The sequence below is a fragment of the Strix uralensis genome, chromosome 2 (genome assembly GCF_047716275.1).
Source record: "Strix uralensis isolate ZFMK-TIS-50842 chromosome 2, bStrUra1, whole genome shotgun sequence".
Lineage (NCBI taxonomy): Eukaryota > Metazoa > Chordata > Aves > Strigiformes > Strigidae > Strix > Strix uralensis.
In genome coordinates this window covers 37,063,839-37,087,441 of record NC_133973.1, presented here as the reverse complement: position 1 = coordinate 37,087,441, position 23,603 = coordinate 37,063,839, and the positions used below count along the sequence as shown (strand labels likewise).

The window sequence follows — 23,603 nt, the reverse complement described above, 5'->3', positions numbered from 1 at the left end:
CTCTTATCACAACTCCTGTCCTCATTCACGATGTTATTTTTACCCAAGATTATTTAAACTGCATCAAATGGCCATAGTCTTCTGTTCTAGAAGCTGTACAGGAAAAACAGATGGTGTTCATCTTCCCTCCTTATAGCACTAGTGTGCACATCTCTGCAACTGAGCAAGGCATTTCAGGTTCCTGAACGATCAGTGTAAAGAAAAAGCTTTTGAGGCTATAGTTCATCTGGTTAGATGAACAGCACTCTGTAAGTATCTTTCTTTCCACTGAGGAAGTCTACGATGCCTAGCTTGGCATAGCTGCTTGCAAGATGAGTCCCAATATGGTGACAGGCGTTTCCCCAAAATGGCCAGTTTGAGCATGATCCAGTGAACGAGCCAAGTTACGTGGGCAGAGATCTTCAGACCAAGAGAAGTGGAGAATATGGTGAGACATGTTGATATGCCGGGAGTCACATCACTGACAGAGTCCAGGACATGTCTCTTACCGAACACACTCTCAAATTCTCACTGTGTTCAGTTATCTCCAGATCATTATATCATTAGTTCATCTGCTACATCTTTTCCATCCTCTTTCTCAAGAGCACCTTGAATCTGCATTAATGGTTGGCTATGATCAGCAATCTAGCTTTCAATACAGCTCAAAACACATTGTGCAGTGTCACATGGCATCTCCCCATCAGTTGGGGTGGTGGCTGTGTTGTATTCCTCTCTTCTCACCACAGCCAGGTTGCTGGAAAAATACCATTTGAAGATGACAGATAGCAATAGTTCTTAAACATGCTGAGAACTTCAGTCACTCTTAGAATCATTTATGGATGCTACAAGGACATTTAGTTTTTAATTACAAATTGAAAGATAGGGACCCTTTTAATTTGTTTTCTTCCCACATGGCTATTTCCATCTATGAGCTAAAAGAGTGAAAACAATAGTTAGTCCTCCCCACCCTGCTCCCTACATAATTTTTAAAATTAATGTGAACATGCCCTTCCCTTCCAAAATTTTCTTAAATAAATACATATCATTGTGTGTGTGTGTACATAATGTATATTTGAAGATATATAAAGGATACACACACTTAATATGGCATCTGAATCATCCTGATATATTTCTAAATGCCTTCACTTTTTTTTAAGACATCCTTAGAGAATATCTCATGCGTATATGGTACAGATTTAGTTTATTTACAGTTTTCTACGTTATTTTGTCAGTAAAGAGCCAGCATATTTATCTCAGTTATTTGCATCAGTAATTTGATTAAAGATAGTTGGAGGATGAATAAATACATTGCCTAAAATATCCTTGGGAATGTGGCTTTGTTACCAGAAATCTTTTGACATAGAGGAAGATAAAAAGAAGAGCTTATGGTTTAGGATCATCTGAGATAAATTTTGAAGAGTAAAAAATCAGCTTTAGAGGAAGGGGAAATATTTAGCTGTGAGGCATTGCTATGGCAATAAGGAATCTGTGTGGAAGATTATGTGAGAGGAAGGGAAGGATAAGCAGGGATAAAGCTGTATCTGAGAAATAAAGTCATCTTTCTTTACGTGTTTTATGACTCTCTTATTAAGAAAGTTTGTTGGGAAAAAAAATTGAGCTTCATAAGCTATCCTCTGTTTTTTAAAAAGTAAGCAATATAGTTGCAGTGTTTGGTTTGGCACTGTCACCCATCAGGGGACACTTGGTAGACAGCTGTTTAAGAGACCTGGAATTGAGGAAGGAGTCTCTGAGACAGGCTTCCTCAAATTGAGGAAGGAGTCTCTGAGACAGGCTTCTTGAGGTACGTGGGATTTAAATCCAAATCCAAAAATCTCATTTTCTGTGGGTGCACACTGTGTGCTCCTACCCGTGAAGCGGGAGGAGGGTAGACCTGCCCATACAAGGCTCACCTACTCCAAACGCTAAGCCCTCCTGTCCTGGAACACAGGCACCCCAGGAACTCAGGTACCTCGTGGGAGGCATACACCACCCCTCAGGTCCCAGGTGGGCTAAATGCACGCTTCCTGCGTCACCAGAGAAACTCAAAGTAGGAAATACTGATGGGAAGGAGGACTGCAGCTGTAGACAAAATCACTTAGGTGACTTGGGAGGTTGGCATGATTTAATTAACAATGAGAAAGGAGGTTGGAGTAGGAACACATTGCTATAGGGGTTAAGGAACATGTGAGAACCTGAGGAGGTTGCAGCAGGAAGAGGAGAGGGAGAAGTGAAGGGGACTGGAGAGTGTTGCATTGAGGGGAAAAGAGGGAGATGTGGAGAGGTGTAGCAAATGAAGAAGGAAGGGACATGTGGGAGGCCTGGGAGATTATGGAAGGAAGAAAGATGGTGGCACAAGATAATGATGGTAATGTGGACTCCTTAATAGCCTGCCACTCATTTGAATTGTGTCTCTTATTGATGAAGAAATTGCATAAAAGGATGTATCAGTCTATTTCAAGTGTTGTAGATGAAGGCAGGTATGTTCAAGGCACATACCTGCACATACAGGGCCCACAGGCTGCATAAGCCTAGTACACTAGCTTCTCTATTTGGAAGCAACAAGCAGATGGCCACAAAACATGACTTTCTGAGAGTAACTTCCTTGGGGATACTAGCACTTGAACAGATGCTAGATAAAACTGAAGGTATTTTCATTCTCTGGAAGATGGAATCAGACTCATCCTAATTTTCTATTCTGATTATTCATCATTTCTTCTCTTTGAATGCTCCCCTTTTTAAAAACTAATCAGTACCTAATATCCAAACAGTTAAACAAGACATGCTTAATCACTAATGCATATCAGTACCTAAAGAGCCTCATGTCTCACAACTTTCTAAGAGTTTTTCCTATAACTAGATCCCATTTGTAACTCTAAACCCCAGCTCCACAGCCCTGGTAATTTTCATATTGGTTTGTTTTGGTTCAGGAAGCCTTGAACAGAAAGGGCTGCATCCTGACATATTGTCATATCCAAGCATCAACAGCTCTGGCATGTGAAAAGGTCATGCCACCAAGCATTAACATTTCAGAATAGCAATTATAGTAATTCGTTTAAATAAGGAATTTTTTTTCCTGTCCAGTAGGAATAGATGCAATCTATGCAGGAGCAAAGACCGGGAAGGCCTCAAATCAGGTCCTGTGCCAATGTCATCTTCTTTAAATAGACACCCAGAGAAGTTCAGATGAATGAGTGAGTTTTTTTAATACAAAGAGGCAAGTGTTCATGCATGAAAACAAGGAGAATGGGGCTATTGCAGGAGGCAACCCTGGCATGAAAGAGTTTAGAGAAGGAACTCTTTACTGCCACCTCACATGCTTTGGAAGGAGTGGACAGATTGATTCAGAAGAGAGCAGTTTTGTGTGCTGTCCTGTGCTTCCCAGCTTCTCCAAAGCAGGAAAAGGGCCAGAACTGAAAGACAGACTCATGGGCTTTGATTCTTCCTACTCACAAATGCCCAGGTGCTATTCATTGGTGGACAAATCATATGGGAAGAAAAGGACAGGCTGCTGAGGACATCAGAAACCATTCTGTTTAAAAAATGCCATGTTTTGAGGGGTTTACAGTAAAACATTCTGAGGATTTTTTTCTTCCTCTTTCCAGAACATTTTTATTCCAAAATGTGAAAATACTTGGGGTTTAAGCCTATTCTTGCTAGCAAGAAAGTGCTTTTTTCAACATTAACATTTTTTAAAGTCCTGAATGACTAATGAAGTTGACAATTATGTCCCAACTGTTCTGCAAATACCTTCTGAATACAATAAAACCTCAAATCTAGCTAGGTTTATTGTCAGCTTAATTATACTTTCAGTTCAGTACAGTTTAACTATGCACTCAGCACATACGTGGACTGTAAGCTCTTTGGTGCAGACCCTTTCTTTTAATTTTGTACAGCTCCTGGTTTAATTGAGCCCTCATTTTGATAGGTCATTACTTTCACACAAAATGGTAGAGCATATATCTGTCAGCAAATAAAACAGTAGCTCATCAGAAAGAATAAGAAATTTTTATCAGTTCTTTATTGGTCCCATATCTGAATGCTTATTACTTACAGTACCTTTATGTACTGTGAATATTTTTATTATGTTACAAGTTGTCCTGTGAGCAACAAAACAAATGGAACCAGGCTTTCTTTGGATTCGCATCTTCTTGTCTCTACAGCCCTGTTGTCCAGTCCCAGCTCCTCTCTGCTAAGTTCTTCCTGAGGCCCATTTTCAATCTGAAGAAAATTCTCTTACACAGGAATGAAAGTAAAATAATTTCTCACATTTTTGTCCATCTGGTCAAATATGGACAAGCTGAATGAGACCCAGATTGAAGGGCCAACCCTGTATCATCAGACTAGTCAGCTCACTGAAGAGAGATCTTTTTTTGTTTTGTCTGTTTTTAGTTCCAGCTATGATAACTTCCTATCCAAATACCACCTTGGCAACGCAAGGTCAAAAGAAGGAGATGAGCTGCACGGCACATGGAGAGAAACCCATCATAGTCCGCTGGGAAAAAGAAGACCGAATCATTAACCCTGAAATGTCCCGTTATCTTGTTTCCACCAAGGAAGTTGGAGATGAAGTGATCTCTACTCTGCAAGTAAGAAAACAAAGTGACCCATGACTTACCCACATGTGTGAAAATGTTGCCTGATTTGGTTTTGATAGGGATGCACAGCTACCTCTGCCCTATAAGGTCAGAGCCCCACCATTCACTCCACCCGTGGTGCAGCCCTGGAGAGCTGGCAGCACGAGGTGGTAGAGAAAAACTCTGCATCGCACCACCCCAGAAAAATCAGTCTCCATCTTCCCATGCTCCAGAGGCAACAAGAGAGTGAGCCTGACTCGCAACCTCCGTGTCCTTTCTGTCTCAGGAGCAACATGGCTCATGCCTTAGCCTGCCCTTCCAGGGGTGACACAGCTCAGTTTGGAATACACTGCTGCTAAGCACTGAGTGGATATCTGACCCCTAGCTCTGATGTGTGTCAGGCAAAATCATTAACCAAAATCATTAAGCTGTTTTGAGATAAAAATTCTGTATTTTTCAAGTACTTTTTCTCCCTCCCTTTCACTTTGTGTGGCTTGTGAGACCATTTTACAAAGTCAGGTTAGTCACTGGATTCAAAATGAGATGGAAGGAAAAGGTGCATGTAGATACATTAGTGTATCTAATGCTGCCAGTAGTATTTGGGACTTACTGTACACAGTAGCAGAAGTCACCTAGCAGAAGTCACCAAGCCACTTAACAAGTGGTCATAGTCTGCATCTTTGCTTCTGCTTCTGTGACAGGCAGCTGTCTGGTGGTGTTGGAACCATGCTTCTTGACTTGCTTGACAAATCAGTATGTGGGACTCTGTTACACAAGCTCTTAAGTGGCTGACCTGGGGTAGGTTGAGGGGCTACATGAGTGATACTGCTGTTTGGGGGACGTAAATTTCCCCAAGATGCCATGGAAGCACAGGAAACTCCTGCTGTTCTGGTGTCACCTACAGTGGGTGGGCCTATGACGTTGCCCTCAGTATAGCAGGATACAGCTTTTCCCACTCAGATTGAAAATTTACCAACATGAGCAAGTTATCAATCTGTTCTTTCATATTTTACATGTGTCTTTATGAAATCTAAAATAATTTTGTAAAATATCATATAGATTCTCAGTGAAAAAACTTGATTTTCCATTTTTCAGTCACATTCTTAAAAACGTTTTACCAGGCTCGAGGAAATAATTCTCTAGCTCTCTGGTGATTGTCTATGTTCTAGTATAACTCTTAAGGTATATCTTTTTCTTTACTATCCAAAAAATTGTGTTGGATGATATCCAGTAAAAATCTGGTTTTGCTCTCTGTGAAGGAGCTTTGTCATTGATTTCTATGAGGAGGAATAAGTTCTATGTGTGACTTTGTTCATGTTAGTATATTTGTGTTACAAATAATATTTAATTATAGGATAGACCCCTAGGCCACTCTGCCCTCATTTGTCTTATTGACTTTAATAAGATAATGCCTGGATGCACAACAATATTTCTTTTTGGAAGGCTGGAGACCTGCTTGGAGAATTCTCTTCTGAAGCAGTTGCGTACGGTAGTGGCATTCTACATCCATATGTATGTAACATACAAAACGTTTGACTTCTGAGCGATAAAATGCCCCCAAAATAGAAGATGTCAGGATTAAGGTTGTCTCTGAAGCTTTTAACTGAGTGCTTTTGCATGTGTGCATGATGATTTTATCTTTAGTTGTATACTTAGCCTTTATTTTTTCTGCAGGACCCCTGCCTCAGTCAGGCATAACTGGGATTTTCTCTGGAGCTGAATTAGGGTTGAGTAATGAAAGACACTGTGTGATGCAAGGCTGATCATTGAAACCAAACTTTTCACAGGTGGCCAATAATTGTGTGTTCTTTGTTTTCTAGGTACTTGCCTTGAGCCCTTGGGGTCTGATTTGCAGAAGTACTAAGCTCTCATAGCTGCAGCTTAACTCAATGGAAGCTGTTATGAACACATGAAATGCTATTTATTGCTAAGGACTCTAAGGGGGAAAAGAAGGCCCTAGATGTATCAAATTGGGCTCTGAAAAATTTTGGTTTTCTATCTTAAAGCTCAGCCACATGTGCAACAACACAGCTTGACAAATTACTACATCTCAGATGATAACTCTCCAATATCCTTGTAGCAAGTGGTGAATTAATCCATTTATTTTAACCAGTGGTGAGTGAGAGATGTGCTCATATTACCTTGGCCTTGCTGAGGAATAAAGAGCACGTGGAGTTACCAAGGCTCAGCTAATATGTGGCAACTTGTCAAGCAGCCCCTAACATTATCATAAGCCTGGTTCCTTAATTCCCCATACAAAATGGTGGTAATACTCTTCATGATGTCAGGGTTTATGAAAATATATTCACTCATGTTTCTGCAATGGATATTTCATAGGTGAATGCCACAGAAAAGGCCATGAGAAAATGAATAAGTCTTTCTTCAGGGCACAGTTTGACCTGTGTGCAGTAAATAAAGTGTGGAGCACCACACTGAACAATGAGAAGAAAATGGTATTTGGAATATCTGCTCATTTGAAAAAAATCCTCTCCCTATTGTACATTGAATGAAGCAGTGGTCCTGTAGAAAAATATCATTATGATCATGTACATAAAGATTATGTATAATTTTCTATATTATGAAATTACAAATTGAAAAGAAAGACCACCCAAAATTTTATTATGAGGCACCATGCTGCATACTACAGGGTTCACCACCAGTGTTTGAACCTTTATTTCCTCCACAGACTTCAGCCACTTGAGTTATTTTCAGAAATAACTGGAAAAATTTGGAGGCAGCAGGAGGCACCATTTTGTATGGAAAATTTGAGCCAACTGTTAAAGACTTGGCAAACTTATGAGTAACAAGAAACAAGACTCCTAATGAGAAGCTACAGGAATAGGTGGTACTCCAACGCCTGACTACACATGTAGAGCTGATAGCCTGCTTCCTCAGCCCAGGTGTTGCTAGTTTTGATAAGTCTCAATATTTTGGATGCTTTACTATGTGTATGTATGTATGTGTATAACATGTAGTATCTATTTATTACTGTCAAGTAAAACAGTTTGTACAATTTTTCTTGCACCATACAGAAAAGCTGCTGGTTTATTTTCTCTGCATGCTGTTCAATCAATCACTTCTTTTCAAACCACCTATAGATTTTGCCAACTGTGCGTGAAGATTCTGGCTTCTTTTCCTGCCATGCCATCAATTCTTATGGGGAGGATCGTGGAATAATTCAGCTCACTGTGCAAGGTAGGAAGAGGACAACATAAGGAAAAAAACACAGCTATTGTAGTACAGTAAGTGTATGCCATCCTCAGAAATCTGTTGGGGGAGGGAGGCTCTGATTCCTAATTAAATGTATTCCTCATTGTCAAAGGAATGAGGAGCTGCATTAAGATGTTCAGTCTTTCATCTTCCAGCATCACTGATTAAATCAAAGTAAAAGATAAGCTTGAGTCTTTCTAGATCTGTACAAATTAATAAGAAGAATTATTCTTAAATACACTAGCTGACAGTCTGCTAAAGATACTTAAAACTATCATCTTCAGTAGAAACAGTGGATATGAGGGGGTTACTTTTTGGGAGAGAGGGAGGGGGTTGCATTTGTTTTTGAAGAACAAATGTGCTTAAAATCCAAGTCTGAAATAAAACAGGAGTGATCTGACTTTATCTCCAGAGAAATGTTAAACTTACTGTGGATCTTTAAACAAAATATTTCAAGTTTAATCAGTCAAAATAAATGGTAATCAGTTTGCACATTGCAAACTCTAGGAACCTATGTTGCCTGGGGCTGGGGTTCCCCTCCTGCAGGGTTTCACTCTGGCAGGCAGCAGCAAGTCCTGGAGTGGCTGAGATGACTGAATTTGAGATGCAGAGCATGGCCAGGACTCAGCCACTGGCCACTGCTTATTTCTGTGCGATGTTTGTTCCTGTGCTTGTATGCCTTTGAGCGTGCACAAAACAAATTTCTAGGACTTGCAAATTTCTTTCTCCCCACTCGTGATTTCAAGTAACAGCAGATTTCAGTGAATGCTTAAGGCAGCCCTGTCAAAAAATTCAGGTGGAGTTTGGGGACAGGTTCTCAGTTACACCATTTAAACTGCCATGACAATTTAAAGGGGCATTAGAATGGATATAAATGCTATTTATTTACAACCTTAACTCTAGAGGCAGAAAGAGGCTTTAGTGTAATTTTATAGTTATCAAATTATTCTATTATTAAATGAAGACTTTTATACTCAAAGACATAGAAATTTTACTCCCTCCCCCCACCAATTTTGACACTTTTAAGTTTAGTATTCATACTTCTACCATCAACTGTTGAGTAAAAACTGTAGGAGTATCAGTGAAACGTGGTGTTCAAGGCAGAAATCTTTTCTAGCATGAGCAGTCCAATCTGGAGTGCTTTTAAAGAAATGCAACTCTATGTTGCATATAAGAAAGTTAAACAGAAGTTAGTATTCAAGATTACCTCAGTGACTAGTAGTTGCAAAGTGACTTTTCTTCCCTCTGTTGAGTATTCTTCAGCAGGTGATTAACTGTCTCAGGGCACTGATGAGTGACTAGAGAAAATGCCATGAGAGCTTATTACCAGTGAGCTATGCCAGTGCCACACTCATTAATGTTATCTTGTTGAGAGTACGGACTTTCTTCTGATTAAAACTGTGCGTGTGTGTTTACTCAGAGCCCCCCGACCCTCCTGAAATAGAAATCCGAGAGGTGAGAGCACGCAGTATTGCCCTCAGGTGGACCATGGGATTTGATGGAAACAGTCCAATCACTGGCTACGATATCGAGTGCAAGAACAAGTCAGGTAAGAAATAATCCTTCTCTGTAGTAATCTCCATTGTTAGTCATTCATCTCTGAATTTGTTTCATAAAAGATAATTCATAAATTGAAACTGCCTGATGGAAATTTTTACCATGGTTTATTTAACCTTCCACAGTAAGATTTATCTTCATTTGTTGTATTTTTTTTTTTGAGGTAAGGACATTAAGTTTAGCAATTGCTTTTCCCTTTTACCAGAGAAACTTACACATAAGGGGAATAAATTTTGTTGTAAAACAAGCCATTCTAGGTGATAGCTGGTATGATGATTTTGCTAGCTGATACTTGGTTCCTGTTCTTATCTTTCCTCCATTTGGATCTTTTTTTCTTTTCATTTTCTATTTTTCCCTATAGTAAAAATACCTGCCTTTACAAATTATCTTTTCCTGTAGTGCTGATGTTTCTAAGTTATTTTCTGTCAATATATGAGGAGACGGCATCTTCCGTGGAAAGTTAGCAGTGAAAAAGAGTAGTTATGAGAATTTCTAGACAAAGAAAGCTGCGTGGTAGTTTGCTGAAGCACCATGCAGAGTTTTCAGTAACATAGTGGAAATACTCTGAAGGATAAGATCAGTGACACATATTGGTAGGCCAATGAGAGCAGATACCTTTCTGCTAGGTCACCATTCAGTCACATCAATGAATATCTAATAGGATAAATGAGGTGAATAGTTAAAGAAGAAAATGCAACCCTCTGAAGTCAGGAAAGTATTCCTGTCCCTGTAAGTGTTAAGCCCCCAAAATATTCACTCTCTTGGAATCGAAAAACATTCAAGGTGCATTGGGACTATATTTGTGATGTAAGATCACACTTAAAATTAGGCAGATTGAGAAACACTGTCCCTGAGTCATGTTTTGAGGAGGGACTAGAAAGGAAATTGCAATGGAACAATGTTTTCATATTTCAAGTATGATTAAAAAGACACCGAGACATTATATTGTACTATTTTATGTTGGAGTTTGTTGTACTATTTGTGAGGGGACGTAGTATACTGATAGGAATGCTCCATGTGTGTTTATCAGTGAAACATTCTGTTTATCAAAGCAACTATAGCACATTTATAGTCTTCCCACTTTAGTTCTGAGATGTAAAAATGTGCTTGTTCATAAAATTCTAAAATTTGCCAATTTTTAAAAAAAATTATTCTGCTACTCATCTTTACTATTCTTCATTTGTATACATCGTGTATTTCCTTTATACTTTACTTAGGCAAAAATCTTGTGATGCTTTCATTGCTAGATAAAATATTTTAAGGAGTGTGAAATCATCAGTCCCTGTTTTTCCATTGGCTTCGTAAATGAAATTGTTAACGTACAGGTGAGCATGGGACCTGAAAGATTACAAGTGAAAATTCCCCAGTGAGGCTGTGGTCAGGAATGACAGCTTTGGAGATGTAGACTAGGCAAAGATGCCTTCGAGGGATACATATACCTAAAAGTTTCTGGGCTTTGTTTTCTTTTTGATTCTCTTCCTTTCTTTCCAACTATCCACCTGCTCCAGAACAGTTTTTTAAAGTCATTCTTGCCTGATAGGCTCCTTTCTCACCCTAAAACATCACTTGTATTTCTGAATCATGTAACTCAGCATAAACCCATCTAGGAAGATTAAGCTGCTTTCCTTTGATGGAAGCAGTGGTGAAAAGGGACCTCAGAGCTCTAAAACATCTTTGTTAGATTTAGTTCAATGTTTTCAAGTGATAATGCAGAATGCAGGCAAAGATAAAGTGGTAATCACTGTGAACTTGCATTGCAAAATTATGTCTCTGTAATACAGCATGATAAATTGATACCAATACAGCAAATGAAGCACCATCAGATTGGATGAAAACATCAAGACACAACATAGTGATAAAGGTTAAAAAAATTGAAAGAAAGAAAAAACAGCGTGTGGTGTTGAACTGGTTTCAACTGGTGTTGAAAAAATATTTCTTTGGCTGTATATAAAGACAAATACTGGAGGCCATGTCATAAAAAAGGCAAATTACCTTAGCTCACTGCAAACAACAGAAACATCATTTTGTAGTATCTGAGCCTGAATGGAGAAACTAGGATCAGTTTTTTGAATTCTTGTGCATGATTTTTGTCATTCATTAAATCATCATGAAGATGAAACACCAAAGATGTTACTGAAGAACTTGCACAGGGTAGTTATGGGAAGTTAGAACAAAGAAGAGGGAATTAAGGAAACAGTTTCCAGATATTAAAGGGACAGAAGAAAACAGGTAAAACATTCACAATCCAGATGGTAAGCTCAGGGAACATCCTGCCAAGGCCAAAGTAAAGCTGTAAATTGCACCGTTGTGTTTAGTGAGAATTTTCCACCTATGTTGCTTATCCTGAGGACTCAGAAATGGGTTTGCAGTAGGATGCATCATCTGGGCATCTCAGGAAGGAAAACTGCAGAACTTTTCAGTTTCAGGGAAGGTGCAGGTGACCGCATACCGTGCATGGACTTCCTTATGCCCTCATGTATCCTATCTACCCCTGCCATGCCATTAGATGAAAAAGACACATTAGTTACCCTCTAGAAGGAGCATGGAGTTGCCTGTCACGTGGGTAGGTGACATCTGTAGGGTCCAGTTGCTATGCAGAAGCAGTATGACTAGTGAGAGCTCAGCATTTCAGGCTGTTTCAGTACTTAGATACAGTGCCTGTCTGTACAGAAATGTACCCGTGGCACTCAGACCTGGCCCTTCATGCAAACCACTGATGTGTAGCCATCAGAGTTTTCCATCGGAGGTGTACAAAAAGGTTTGAAGATAGGAACAGGTATGTGGGCCCTTCTTTGTGCCTCTCTCTTCATCCTTTTTTATGTCATCAGGGAGAGCTGCGGGGCAAGCTGAACATCAGTTTAAGTCCTGATCTGAAGGGCGAGGGCTGTGCTTTGCGCCTCCTTGTTCTCCTGTGTGAACTGAGCATCCTCCAGGACGCCGATGCCTGCGCAGAGCTGGGGTGGGGGGGTTGTTCCCCAAACTCGCCAGGGAGCAGCGGCTGAGTGCAGTACCGTCAGCGGCCACCGGGGGGCAGCGCCGGCCACGCCGGGAGCCGGCAGCCGCTTCCCCGAAATCCTCCTCCGTTTCCGTCCGAAATGGGCCCTAAGTGTCTTCCACAGAGTGATCACAAAGCTTCACTCTCTATTTCAGGAACTGATGGAGAGCTGCTGGTTTTCATAAAATCATAAATTTTTCATCGATCATTGTGTCAGCTTGCATTGTATAGCACGCTGAGAAATGCCTGGGCGTAACATTTTGTGAGTGGAGTAAAGAATACATTAAAAATTCCACACTTAACTTTTGGGGGGTTTTTTTGCTAACCCATTGCTGCTTGTTTTCTGTGCTTTTTCAGTCTTTTTACGTTTTAGATCTCTCTGGAACAACAGTAAAACCCAGAAGAGACAATAGTCAATCCTAATACCTTACTCAATTACTTACCACATGGACACAAGCAAATATTTTTAGGGTTTGCCAGAAGAAAACAAAATTAACTTTTTTCCCTTTTTTTCTTAACACTTACATTTTTCAAATCTGAAAAATTTTGGAGAGAAATTGATTAATTTCTCTCTGCGCTGACTGAGTTTGGAGGGATTGCTTTTTTTGGTTTATTTAACCCTTCAGAAAGGGCATACCTGTATCAAAATATACTCCTGAAGTCCGTGCATTAGTTGTAAATAAAGACTGGAAACCTATGTTTAGAAGTACAGAAGACTGTAAGTTTTCACATCTCTCTTTCTCCAAGGTGTGTCATTACTTAATCTACTAAGAATCAGCAGAATTTTTCAAATTTGTTTATTTGATTTCAGCAGCTAATATGTAATACAGAGTTCAACCACTCAGAGGTCAGTATTTCAAACAACCAAGTGGCAACTTAAGCAATTTGATAATGTATGAACTATATTAAAAGAAATTCTCATTTCTGACAAGTGGTGTCCCTCAAAGGTGATGTTGGGACTGGTGCTGTTTAACATCTTTGTCAGCGACATGGACAGTGGGACTGAGGGCACCCTCAGCAAGTTTGCTGATGACACCAAGCTGTGTGGTGCGGTCGACACGCTGGAGGGAAGGGATGGGCCATCCAGAGGGACCTGGACAGGCTGGAGAGGTGGGCCTGTGTGAACCTCATGGAGTTCAACAAGGCCAAGGACAAGGTCCTGCACATGGGTCAGGGCAATTCCAAGCACAAATACAGGCTGGGGGATGAGTGGATTGAGAGCAGCCCTGCGGAGAATGACTTGGGGGTGTTGGTGGATGGAAAACTGACTGTGAGCTGGCAATGTGCCCTTGCAGCCCAGAAGACCAACCATATCCTGGGCTGCATCAAGAGAAGTGTGGCCAGCAGGTCGAGGGAGGGAATTGTCCCCCTCTACTCTACTCTGGTGAGACCCCACCTGCAGTGCTGTGTCCAGCTCTGGAGCACCCAGTGTAAGAAGGACATGGACCTGCTGGAATGGGTCCAGAGGAGGCCACGAAGATGATCAGGCTGGAGCACCTCCCTTATGAGGACAGGCTGAGAGAGTTGGGGTTGTTCAGCCTGGGAAAGACTCTGGGGAGACTTTATAGCGGCCTTTCAGTACTTAAATGGGGCCTACAGGAAAGATGGGGAGGGACTCTTTATCAGGGAGAGAGGGGATCCTAGGGATAGGACGAGGGGTAACAGTTTTAAACTGAAAGAGAAATAAATTCTTTACTGTTAGGGTGGTGAGACACTGGCACAGGTTGCCCAGAGAATCTGTGGCTGCCCCCTCCCTGGCAGTGTTCAAGGCCAGGTTGGACGGGGCTTTGAGCAACCTGGTCTAGTGGAAGGAGTCCCTGCCCATGGCAGGGGGGTTGGGACTAGGTGATATTTAAGGTGCCTTCCAATCCAAACCAGTCTATGATTCTATGGTAATCCTCAAGGGAAATTTAACACATTCTCCATGCCAAGCAGGTCTTTTTTTAAAGTCCCTTTCCTGTTGGAGTGGCATACTGGAACAGACAGAGTCGTCTGTGCTTGTATAATATTTAATGAAATAGAGTGTAACTGCTGGTTAAAATTCTGTAAAGTTTAAGAAATTCTGTGAAGTTACAGCAAACTGAAAGCAAGTTCTATCAGCGCTGCCTGCAGGTAACTGCTTTACAGCTTCTGAAAGTATCCTACAGAGGAAGCTGTGACAAACTCAGTTACCAAGGAAAAATATATTCAAGTGAATTTGGCTAGCACTTAAATGTCTGATTCCTAAATGTTTTCTGGGTAAACAAAGCCACATGGACAAGCAAACAGGCCCTGTAACCAGCCAAGCTGCAGATGTCATTGTGACAACTTGTGCATCTTTTAGCAAGCTCATATAAAAGAATTTACACAGCATGTGCAAATATTTTGGATCTGAGTGAGCTTTCTATTTTTAAACTAGTCTTTCTTATCTGCTGAGCTTTCTGCAATCCTCCCTACAGTGACCCATGCTGTAAAACACTCCTGTAGAGCCTCCAGTGACATCCCCCATAGGATGCTGCAGAGGTTAAAGGAGGAACATTGCCTGCAGTAAGAAAGAAATGAAAGATGGTAACTTGTAAAAGACATCAAGATGCTTTAAATGGATAAATTCTATTATTTTGTTTATAGCAATTGGATGAAAAGGAGGGGTTACTGTGTTTAGAAAATTTCCATCCTTTTCCCTGTTATATGTGTGGAGAATTAATTAAAAATGTAACAGGCAGGTGAATAGTAAGCATGAATAATAACAATGTGGTCCTTGTTTTACAGATATATGCAAACAGCTAAGAGGGTTCTACGTTCCCCTGGTATTAAACTGCTCCTGCATCCTAACATGAGTCAGGGAAATAACATCAGTCCTGGAGGGTGCTGAGCCCCATGTCTAAGTAATCCAACCTCATGCTTACTGTTTGCCTATGGTCTGAGCTTGGGATCAAACTATCTGCCTGATCTCTGCTAGTCTAAGATCCCTCCATTCCTTTTTATTAACTCCCTTTCCCCCCTTTTTGGAGTACAACCAACCTTCTCACTAAGTGAGGATCCGTTTGGGGCAGCAGATCCCATCTGTTTTCATAGTTGTTCCAATGTAGTAATGGTAAAAAAACCAGTATCTACACACACACACACACACACGACTGGGGAATCTTTGCTGCTCTCACCACCTCCTCAAAAAAAAAAGGCAAAGGAGTAGCTATTTCCTTGGATTTGCTGATGACCCCAGGGCCAAGATCTCATTGTTCACAGCACCACACTTGGAGGAGTCAGGAGTGCTGTCAAGGAAGGTGATCACTCGATTTGCTTGTAGCAGCAGACATTTTCTGGGTTAATTCAGCAATGGCAGTATCCTGCTCTGTGAGATGATTTAACTGCATGCTTGTATTAGTGACGTTAACATCATCTTTTATTTGTCTGTTTTATTTTAACCTCTTATTAAATAGATTCTTGGGATTCTGTTCAGAGAACCAAAGATGTTTCCCCTCAGCTAAACCAAGCCACGATCATTGACCTCCACCCTTCCTCAACTTACAACATTCGCATGTATGCCAAGAATCGCATTGGCAAGAGTGAGGCCAGCAATGAGCTCACCATCACTACTGATGAAGCAGGTATGCTCTGGTTTTATAGCATCTAAATCGTGCTGGGAATTACTGCCCTTTGACGTGAGGAATCTTCACTCGAAATGCTTCTTGTGTTGCTGCAGTGGCATCGAAAGAAATACTGAATTGTTCCCATAAAACGTTGTGACTTGCAACTTCATCACGCGGGCCTGTAATTAAAGCTGTTCAGTGGCATCTAGTGGTCAAAGAAGACATTGTGCTCCAAATTTTCGGTCTGGGGTACTGGAAGCAGCACACCTATATCTACAGTTAGGCAATTCAATCGATAACATTCTATTTTTAGTGGTGGTTCCTCCTCTGTGGGTCTTTCCTTATATGCTCAGATATTAGTATAGGTAACTAATTTGAGAACACTGATCTACATGAATCACATCTTTGACTACCCACCCACATTTAGTTTTCTGATCAGTGTATAAGTCAATGGGCTGTCCTTAGTTAATGTCATCCCCCTATTCTTTGTTGCCATGTATTCTTCTACATGATTACGGGTTTCTGTACCAGGCGGGCTATGCAGGCATCGCTTTGATGGCTGGAGCTACTCTTTTGTGTACTGGAATTGCTGCCTTCCAGTGCCGTCTTATTTTTATTTCTCAGGGCTAGCAGAAGTGATGGATGGATGAGGACAGCACAGCCTTGTGCATGCTACCATGTCCCAAGTCCTATATGCTACATGTGATAGTGAAAAAGACTTATGGGTGAAAAGTGGAGGGCTACAGCTCTATGTTTCAGCAATTAGGAATGAAAATGCTGAATGGCCATAAATATTTCTGCCAGGCATACGTTGCAATTATATACAATGTACAAGTCTATTGAGAGTAACCCATTCAACACCCTTAGCCCACTGGAACTAGATGTAGTTACTCTGAAAAGTCTTGACAAGAAAGTCACTTGCTCATTATATTTGAAAACAAATTTTTATGTTGCTAATTTTATTTCTTCTGTTATCTTAGTCAACAATGCTTCCTTCTTTGGTGATTTTGAGAGGAAAGCCATAACGCAAGTATCTGGTTGACAGTGTCTTGGCAGTGGAATCCCTGCTTATTTTTCAAGATTCATGTTGGTTTAGGCTTTGAACACTCAGTGACCGATTTTCAGTTCAGCTTGTACGAATACAACTGTGTAATTCCCACTCATTTTCTCTGTGGGTGATTTACTACAGTGAAAATATACCCCTTGTCAGGAGAACATGTTTTTGGCTCCAAGGGACTTTCTGAATAAGAACAGGACACAAGGGTTCATGGTGCAAAGCAGCATAAGCAGGAGACAACATGAACTGCATTTCCTTTTTCACCAGGTGTCTTTTTTCATCCTAGTGGAAAGAAAGCCTTCAGGGAACAGCTTTATTAATGGTAAATAGTTTGTTTGCAAAATATTTATCATTTGATCGGGGTTTTTCTCTTCCTTTGTTGAATGAAAATGTGAAATCACTAGAGAAAACAGACTATGCATTCTTCCAACATCATCTCTATCCCCAAAATGCCCCTCCTTCCTTGAGCATGTACATCAAAGTAGAGGGGTGGGTCTTGGATCTACTCACTCATTCTCTCCTATTCACCCATGCTTGGAATATTTTTTACTTGTTGAGTTTTTCCTGACTGATAATTAAGTTGTCAGGATCAGCAGCTGGCCTTGAAATAAAAAAACAGCCTTCCCATGAACAGGGTGGAACCTTAACATCACATTTTATTCAGTTCTTTGTAACCAAGTTTCAGAATAATTGATCATTTTGTCGCTGTCTTTTAAGGAGCCATCTATTTGGAGAAAAAGACTAGCAGTGTGGAACTGTATTCATAAGTCACTGATCTACGTAGGGAACAATTGGAAGAGAGGAGGTCAGGCTTAGGCAGAGCATGTGATGTTTGTCTCTTGGGTTTTGATTTCAGGTGGTGTGCAATGTACAGGAGCATCACTTTTTGATCACTGTTTACTTCTGTTCTCTGCTTTTACAATAAGAAATGGAGAACAGCATGGGTGCAGGGAATTAGAGAGAAGGTAATGAGAAGGGAGCAAAATAAATGTCCAAGAAAGACTATAAAAACTGAACAACTCAAACCATGCTATTGGCAAGGGGGCACAGATTGTGTGTCACATATTACAGTGACCTGAGTTGCCCAGTGCTAGCTATGAGAAAGAAAACTGTAAAGGGTCTCTGTGGTGAAAGGATAGTCAATCATGGCATGATTTCAAAGCTTACAGACCACATCTTTCCCTCCATACAACCACAGTTAGCTCCTGTGTTGGAAAATAGACTGCAAGCACATACTTGCACTAACGCTTGTCAGAAAAACAAAGGCATTATGGCTGTTGTTCAATACTGAAATCAATAGAGGAAGCTGGGATATCTGGGTTTTCTTTAATGTCTTTGTCACAAACTCTGTATGACATTAAGTATGTAAAATAAATTACTTCTTATTTAACAATATACCATGGTATGCTGGGAACGGTTAACTACTTGGGTCTGTAAAAACTTTTGGGTCTTTCAAGAAGAAGTCGAGATTTTAAGGAGCACATTTTAAAACCCATTTTTAGTATCAAATGCTGTATTCAAATTCCACCACATTATAATGTACCCAGAGAAATGGCATTCATGTTTGTCAACAGTGGGGCAGAATCAAGGACAGGATTAAAAAAATTCATAGAGATCTCATTTCTGCCAGTGGACTTTTTCCTCTTCTCCTTCCTGTACAGTAATGCAAGGGGAATGGAAATAAAGTTCTTTCAACCTTTGGAAATTTCCCATGTGAAGGACAGTCAAGAATGGCACAGAATAGGGCATCTTTAATAACTTAAACATATTATAGGATGTATTCTAGGTCTCTCTGCTTTCATCAGTTAAAGCAAAATGTTCTCTTTCCTTTCAACACAGCTGTCATTTACTGCTGCTCCACCTCTAACAGCCCCATCTCACCCTTTTTATTGCTTTACTTCCTTTGTCATGCTATTAAACTTAATTTAATACCTTTTACTGAGGCCATATTCTTCATCAAGGGAACCCTCTGCAGCAGCTTGAGATTACTCCATTCCTTTCTTCAGATCTTTCTTTTACAATGGTTTACCTCACTGAGCAAGCAATTTGCCTCACCCTCTCTGTTCAATCCCAGTCAGTTCTTGATCTGCTTTGTAGCTGCCCAGCTGACAAGTAGGTTCCCCTAGACCCAGGGCCTTCTTTTTTCATTCACCTTTAAAGCATCATGCACACCCTTGGCAGTGTATCAATAGTAAATGAAACTCCTCCTGACTTAGACAGGAGTTGTAGCATGCTTTTTGCATCTGGCAGTTATTTTTTGTCTGATTTCCAGGCTGGGACACTTACACTGGGGAGGAGAGAGAGTAAAGTGTGCAGGTTTATGTGTGTAAAATATATGATAATTGACTGAATGTGCTCAATCTGTAGTGAACAAAGGGGAACCCACTGGAAAGTTTGTGAGATGATGAATGCCGACTGAGGAGCTCCTGTCTCACCTGCTTTCAAATGGGTTCTGCTGCGTTTTTATCTCCTACAGGGTTCTGACTGCTGATAAATGTCTTGCCTATTTACAAAACAGAAACAGCATTGTGAGCATATCACTAAACAAGAAAAGTCACTGTTATTCACTCTTATTTGCCAGCTTGCTGTGTTTTGGCATATGTTGTTTTTCACTGTTGGCCAGAGATGACACCTGAATAAGGAAGATGCTAGGCTCTGGTTATGTTTGGTGAAGTGGTATCTTCAGTTTTCCATATGACATTGACTCAGTCCAAATCTTTGTGATGCTGGTGTGTTAAGTTGGTGACATACCATGTGAAGTGCTGAATTCTGTGTGCTGTCCAGTTTTGATCCATCTTTCTTCTCTCTGCAGCTCCTGATGGTCCACCTCAGGATGTTCAGCTTGAGCCTATATCTTCACAAAGCATTAGGGTCACATGGAAGGTAAATACACACAGCCAAGAATATAGACTCTGACAGTATTTTGGTGTATTCAAAGAGATTCCATTGACAGGAGTATTATAACAACTGTGGATCAGTTATTTTATTTGGGAGAGACCTTGCAGATACCTTTGCCGACAAATCTTATATTGGCCTTAAGACTGGTGCATTATGCAAAGAAAGAACCTTCTACTGGAGAGTAATAGCAGCTGCTGCTTGCCTGTACTGATGACAATAACATTTCCTACTTCCTTCTGATTTCAGAGATAAGGCTATGTGCTTGGAGAATCAGCACTCACGGATTTTCACTGTGGTTTTGGGCAAAATTTCCCCAAACCATTGGAGCCAATGGGATTTTTTTCCCATTGCAATGGTCTTTGGGACAAAGCTTTACTAAAGGCATGCGTGTCTGCACAGAAAGCAAAATACAGTGTCTCAGTATAGTCCATGAGAAATGATGAATTGGAGTAACTGATTTAAAACTATCAGCAACTGACATTATTTAAAAATCTGTCTTGTGACTCAATTCAGTTTTTCTAGATTTTGCCCAGTGTTTTGACAACCATAGAATGTTTTAAATGCTTTCAGTATGATATCAGGGGTACTTAAACCATGTTTTAAATGGTTTTGTGCTATATACTGCTTGTACATTTTAGCGGACAGAATAAAGCTATCTCGTTACAGGAGTGTAATCTCAATATGAATGGCAGTTTCTAAATTGTGTTGATAATTCCATATATTTAAGATTCTGAAATATGTAGTATTAAGTGCTGAAGTAGAATGGTGGCATAATAGTTATTAATTTCTATAGTGATGTTAATTACTCCTGCCAATGTGGATAATGTGTATTTTGCCTGATGATATGGACCATCCAGGAAGTCTGGATAGTAAGAGTGAGCTGCCGCTTATTAATCGTATAAATAACTGTGGGCTGCTTATTTTTTTTTTTTTTATTTATACACTAATTAAGCAGCACGATCCTGTGTTAGTTTTGAGATGGTTCCTGAAAAGACAGGTTTCTACAGTGCATGATCTCCATACAGTGCAGGTGGATGTATAACTACTGATATTTCCAACTCATACAGAAGGACCGCAGCTGTCAGAATTTTTTGCGTAGTTCATTGGTGTTTTAAAAAGGGTGCATTAAAAATTCTGTTTCGATGAGACATTTCAGTATTAAGCTTCAAAAGCAGTAATCTTTATCAGACCCCTTATGGACAGGTCACAAATACAGTGCTGATTCTTGGATCTCGTCCACATCTTAAATTTATGTCAGCATTGGTTTTCACTGATGGTTTCCAAAACCAAAAGGCATGTGGTCACTAGCCACAGGCTTAACTGGTGGCTGAAGTGAAACACAACAATGTACTTATAAAAGGCATGCATGAAGCATGGATTTAAATGCAACACAGAGTCAGTAGAGAAAAGGAAGTAGCTATTGAAGCAATGTAGAGTGTACAGTGGTTCTCAACAACTGAAATAAATGCTTAATGGGTTGTTTCTTTTTAGAGCACTCAAGAAGTGTGACTGCCATCAGATCTAGTCATGTATAACCTCCAAGCTTCTATGCATGTACTTCTTTTTATGGATGTATGGGTAGACAGATTGAAAGGCTTTGCTTGCTTTTTTAAAGTTCACTTTGGGGGATATTTTCAAAAGCAACAAGAGAAGATAGGCACGAATGGTTCACTGCTGGAGTTTATAGCTGCCATTTGTGATTCTGAAGATTTGCCATTAAATTTTATAGATGCAGATGTGTGCAGGCAGCTACAGGACAAACAAAATTCCCACACCTACATTTCAATAACATTGTCTAAAATATGGTTCAATTTTTACTTCCAGGGCACTTCAAGTGCAACTTAGTGTCCTTATCTCTAGGTATTGTTTGGGGAGTAGAAGCATATCAAAAGAACAGATGGAGTAGTATTCTCAAGATCAAGTTTGGAATTTGATTTGTGAATACTTGTTGAGTAATGATCAGTATCTAATATAACAACATTATCACAGAAATGAGCTATATAGTGAATATATACTCCATTGCCCTAGCAAATCTCCTGAGCTGAGTGTAGAGATGGATTTTCACAATTGGAGTGAGCTTAAAGTGTGAGCTACCCGTGACCTTGGAAATGCCTGTACTGATGCAGCATATGTCCAAATCAAGAAAGGTGGGTGTATGCTCCCAGAACTTTGGACCACCATGTGGACCTGGTGACACTCACTGTGCAGATGCTGGTTAGAGATTTGGAGTCTGCTGTGGACTGCGCTGCCAGACTGCACACCCAGACTCCAATGAATACCCAGTCTGCTGTGAACCTTCAAGATATTGTTCCTATAGACCCAGTCTTTGTTAAATCTGTTAAATCTTTTAATTTATTGACCAGCAGAGTCTGATGTGGTCAAGCAACACGAGAGGCACTGTAGCAGTGTCCTCTAGCAAAATTCTAGGAAGGTGCTGCTGGCTCTAGCCTGAGGTAGCCTATTGCCCCATCATACCACAAGACCCCAAGAGGTGCTGTTTTGCAAGCAGCAGAAACTCTGGAAGTCTGCATATGAAAAGATGGACAGCAAAAGACACCACTGGCACTTCACTGAAATTTTGCTTATTGTGATCTTTGTGCTGCCAAGCCCCTGTGTGCTCATTTTGAAAACTCTTTGCCTTGATTTGCAGTCACTGCTTTATCTGCTGGTAGTTTAGCTCATCTGATGGGTGCTAAGTTTCTCTGTGGTGCTGGATGTAGTTGAAACCTAATTGTCTTCCTTGACATCAAAGCAACTTTGCAGACAAAGGTGAAGTCACTGAGCTGCCTTCCTGAAATGTTAGTGCTTGTATAGTCCTACCTTTACTAGAAGAATTATTTCCTGAATAAGAAGTCCCCCTAATTAAGAAGTCTCAAACAAGGAGTGAGCCATTTACTTCCCTTGAATTATTGCAGTTCTCTCCTGGCCAGAGCAGTTTTAGTCCATTATTCAAAAAGGTACTTTAAGACAGTTCAACAGACATAATATAGTTCAGTCCCTTGCTGAATCCTGACTTTTGGGTAGGTCCCTACAATGCACTGCTGTGCAGAAGGCACTCATTACATAGTGCAATGTAAAGTACTTAAGAATAAAGAAATACCCCATGAAATCAAGCCTATATTGTCATGGAGGCAAAAAAGGAAGAAAATAAACTCAGTAATAACCTGGTCATTTTTATTCTGGAGGCATGTGGAGCTTTTGCCATGAAAATCTATGATAACATTATATAAAAGGGATTGTGTTGAGAGCCATACTTTAAAGTTAGCAAACCTCATTTAAATACAGACAATGTCAATAACAGCAAAAGGACCAGAGAATAACATGTCAATTATCTTTCATCTTTTATTAAGTTCTATTTCTGCAGTTTGCTACAGTTCTTAATCTTCCTTTAAAGTTTCTCTTAGCCCACTTTTAGCAAATCCTAGTTAAGCAAACTTTTGTAGGTCTGTGATCTATTTAATCCCATTTCTATGTGTCCACATAGAACATTGGGTTTCAAATTGAATTTTTAGCTAATCAGCACTTTTAGGTAGTTTAAAATAGTGCAGAGAGAATAGGAATTAAACAGGAATTCTCATTTAGAAAAGAGCATGAAAATATTCATTATTTTTTCTTGTAGTAATTTACAAGGTAAACGAACCCATTAAATTTAGGTGTGGGAAATATTCCTTCTCTTTATGCATATACACAAGCACACAACTATAAAATGTCATACTTTACAAAAGTCATTGATACCCTTTTTTACAAATATTGGATTTTGTGAGATA

The 23,603-nt window shown here is 40.1% G+C and overlaps 1 protein-coding gene across 2 annotated transcripts in view; it reads left to right on the top strand.

The window, feature by feature from the left end:
- DSCAM (DS cell adhesion molecule) overlaps nt 1–23,603 on the top strand; it is a 476,473-nt gene that overhangs the window by 354,353 nt on the left and 98,517 nt on the right. For both annotated transcript variants that reach the window (XR_012627493.1, XM_074858375.1), the window contains exons 12-16: nt 4,369–4,565; nt 7,652–7,748; nt 9,184–9,312; nt 15,732–15,899; nt 19,751–19,821. Coding sequence is in view for 1 of the 2 variants with exons in the window: in XM_074858375.1 (XP_074714476.1) it covers nt 4,369–4,565; nt 7,652–7,748; nt 9,184–9,312; nt 15,732–15,899; nt 19,751–19,821 (662 nt within the window). In the remaining variant the exon portion in view is untranslated. The remainder of the gene's footprint in view (nt 1–4,368; nt 4,566–7,651; nt 7,749–9,183; nt 9,313–15,731; nt 15,900–19,750; nt 19,822–23,603) is intronic.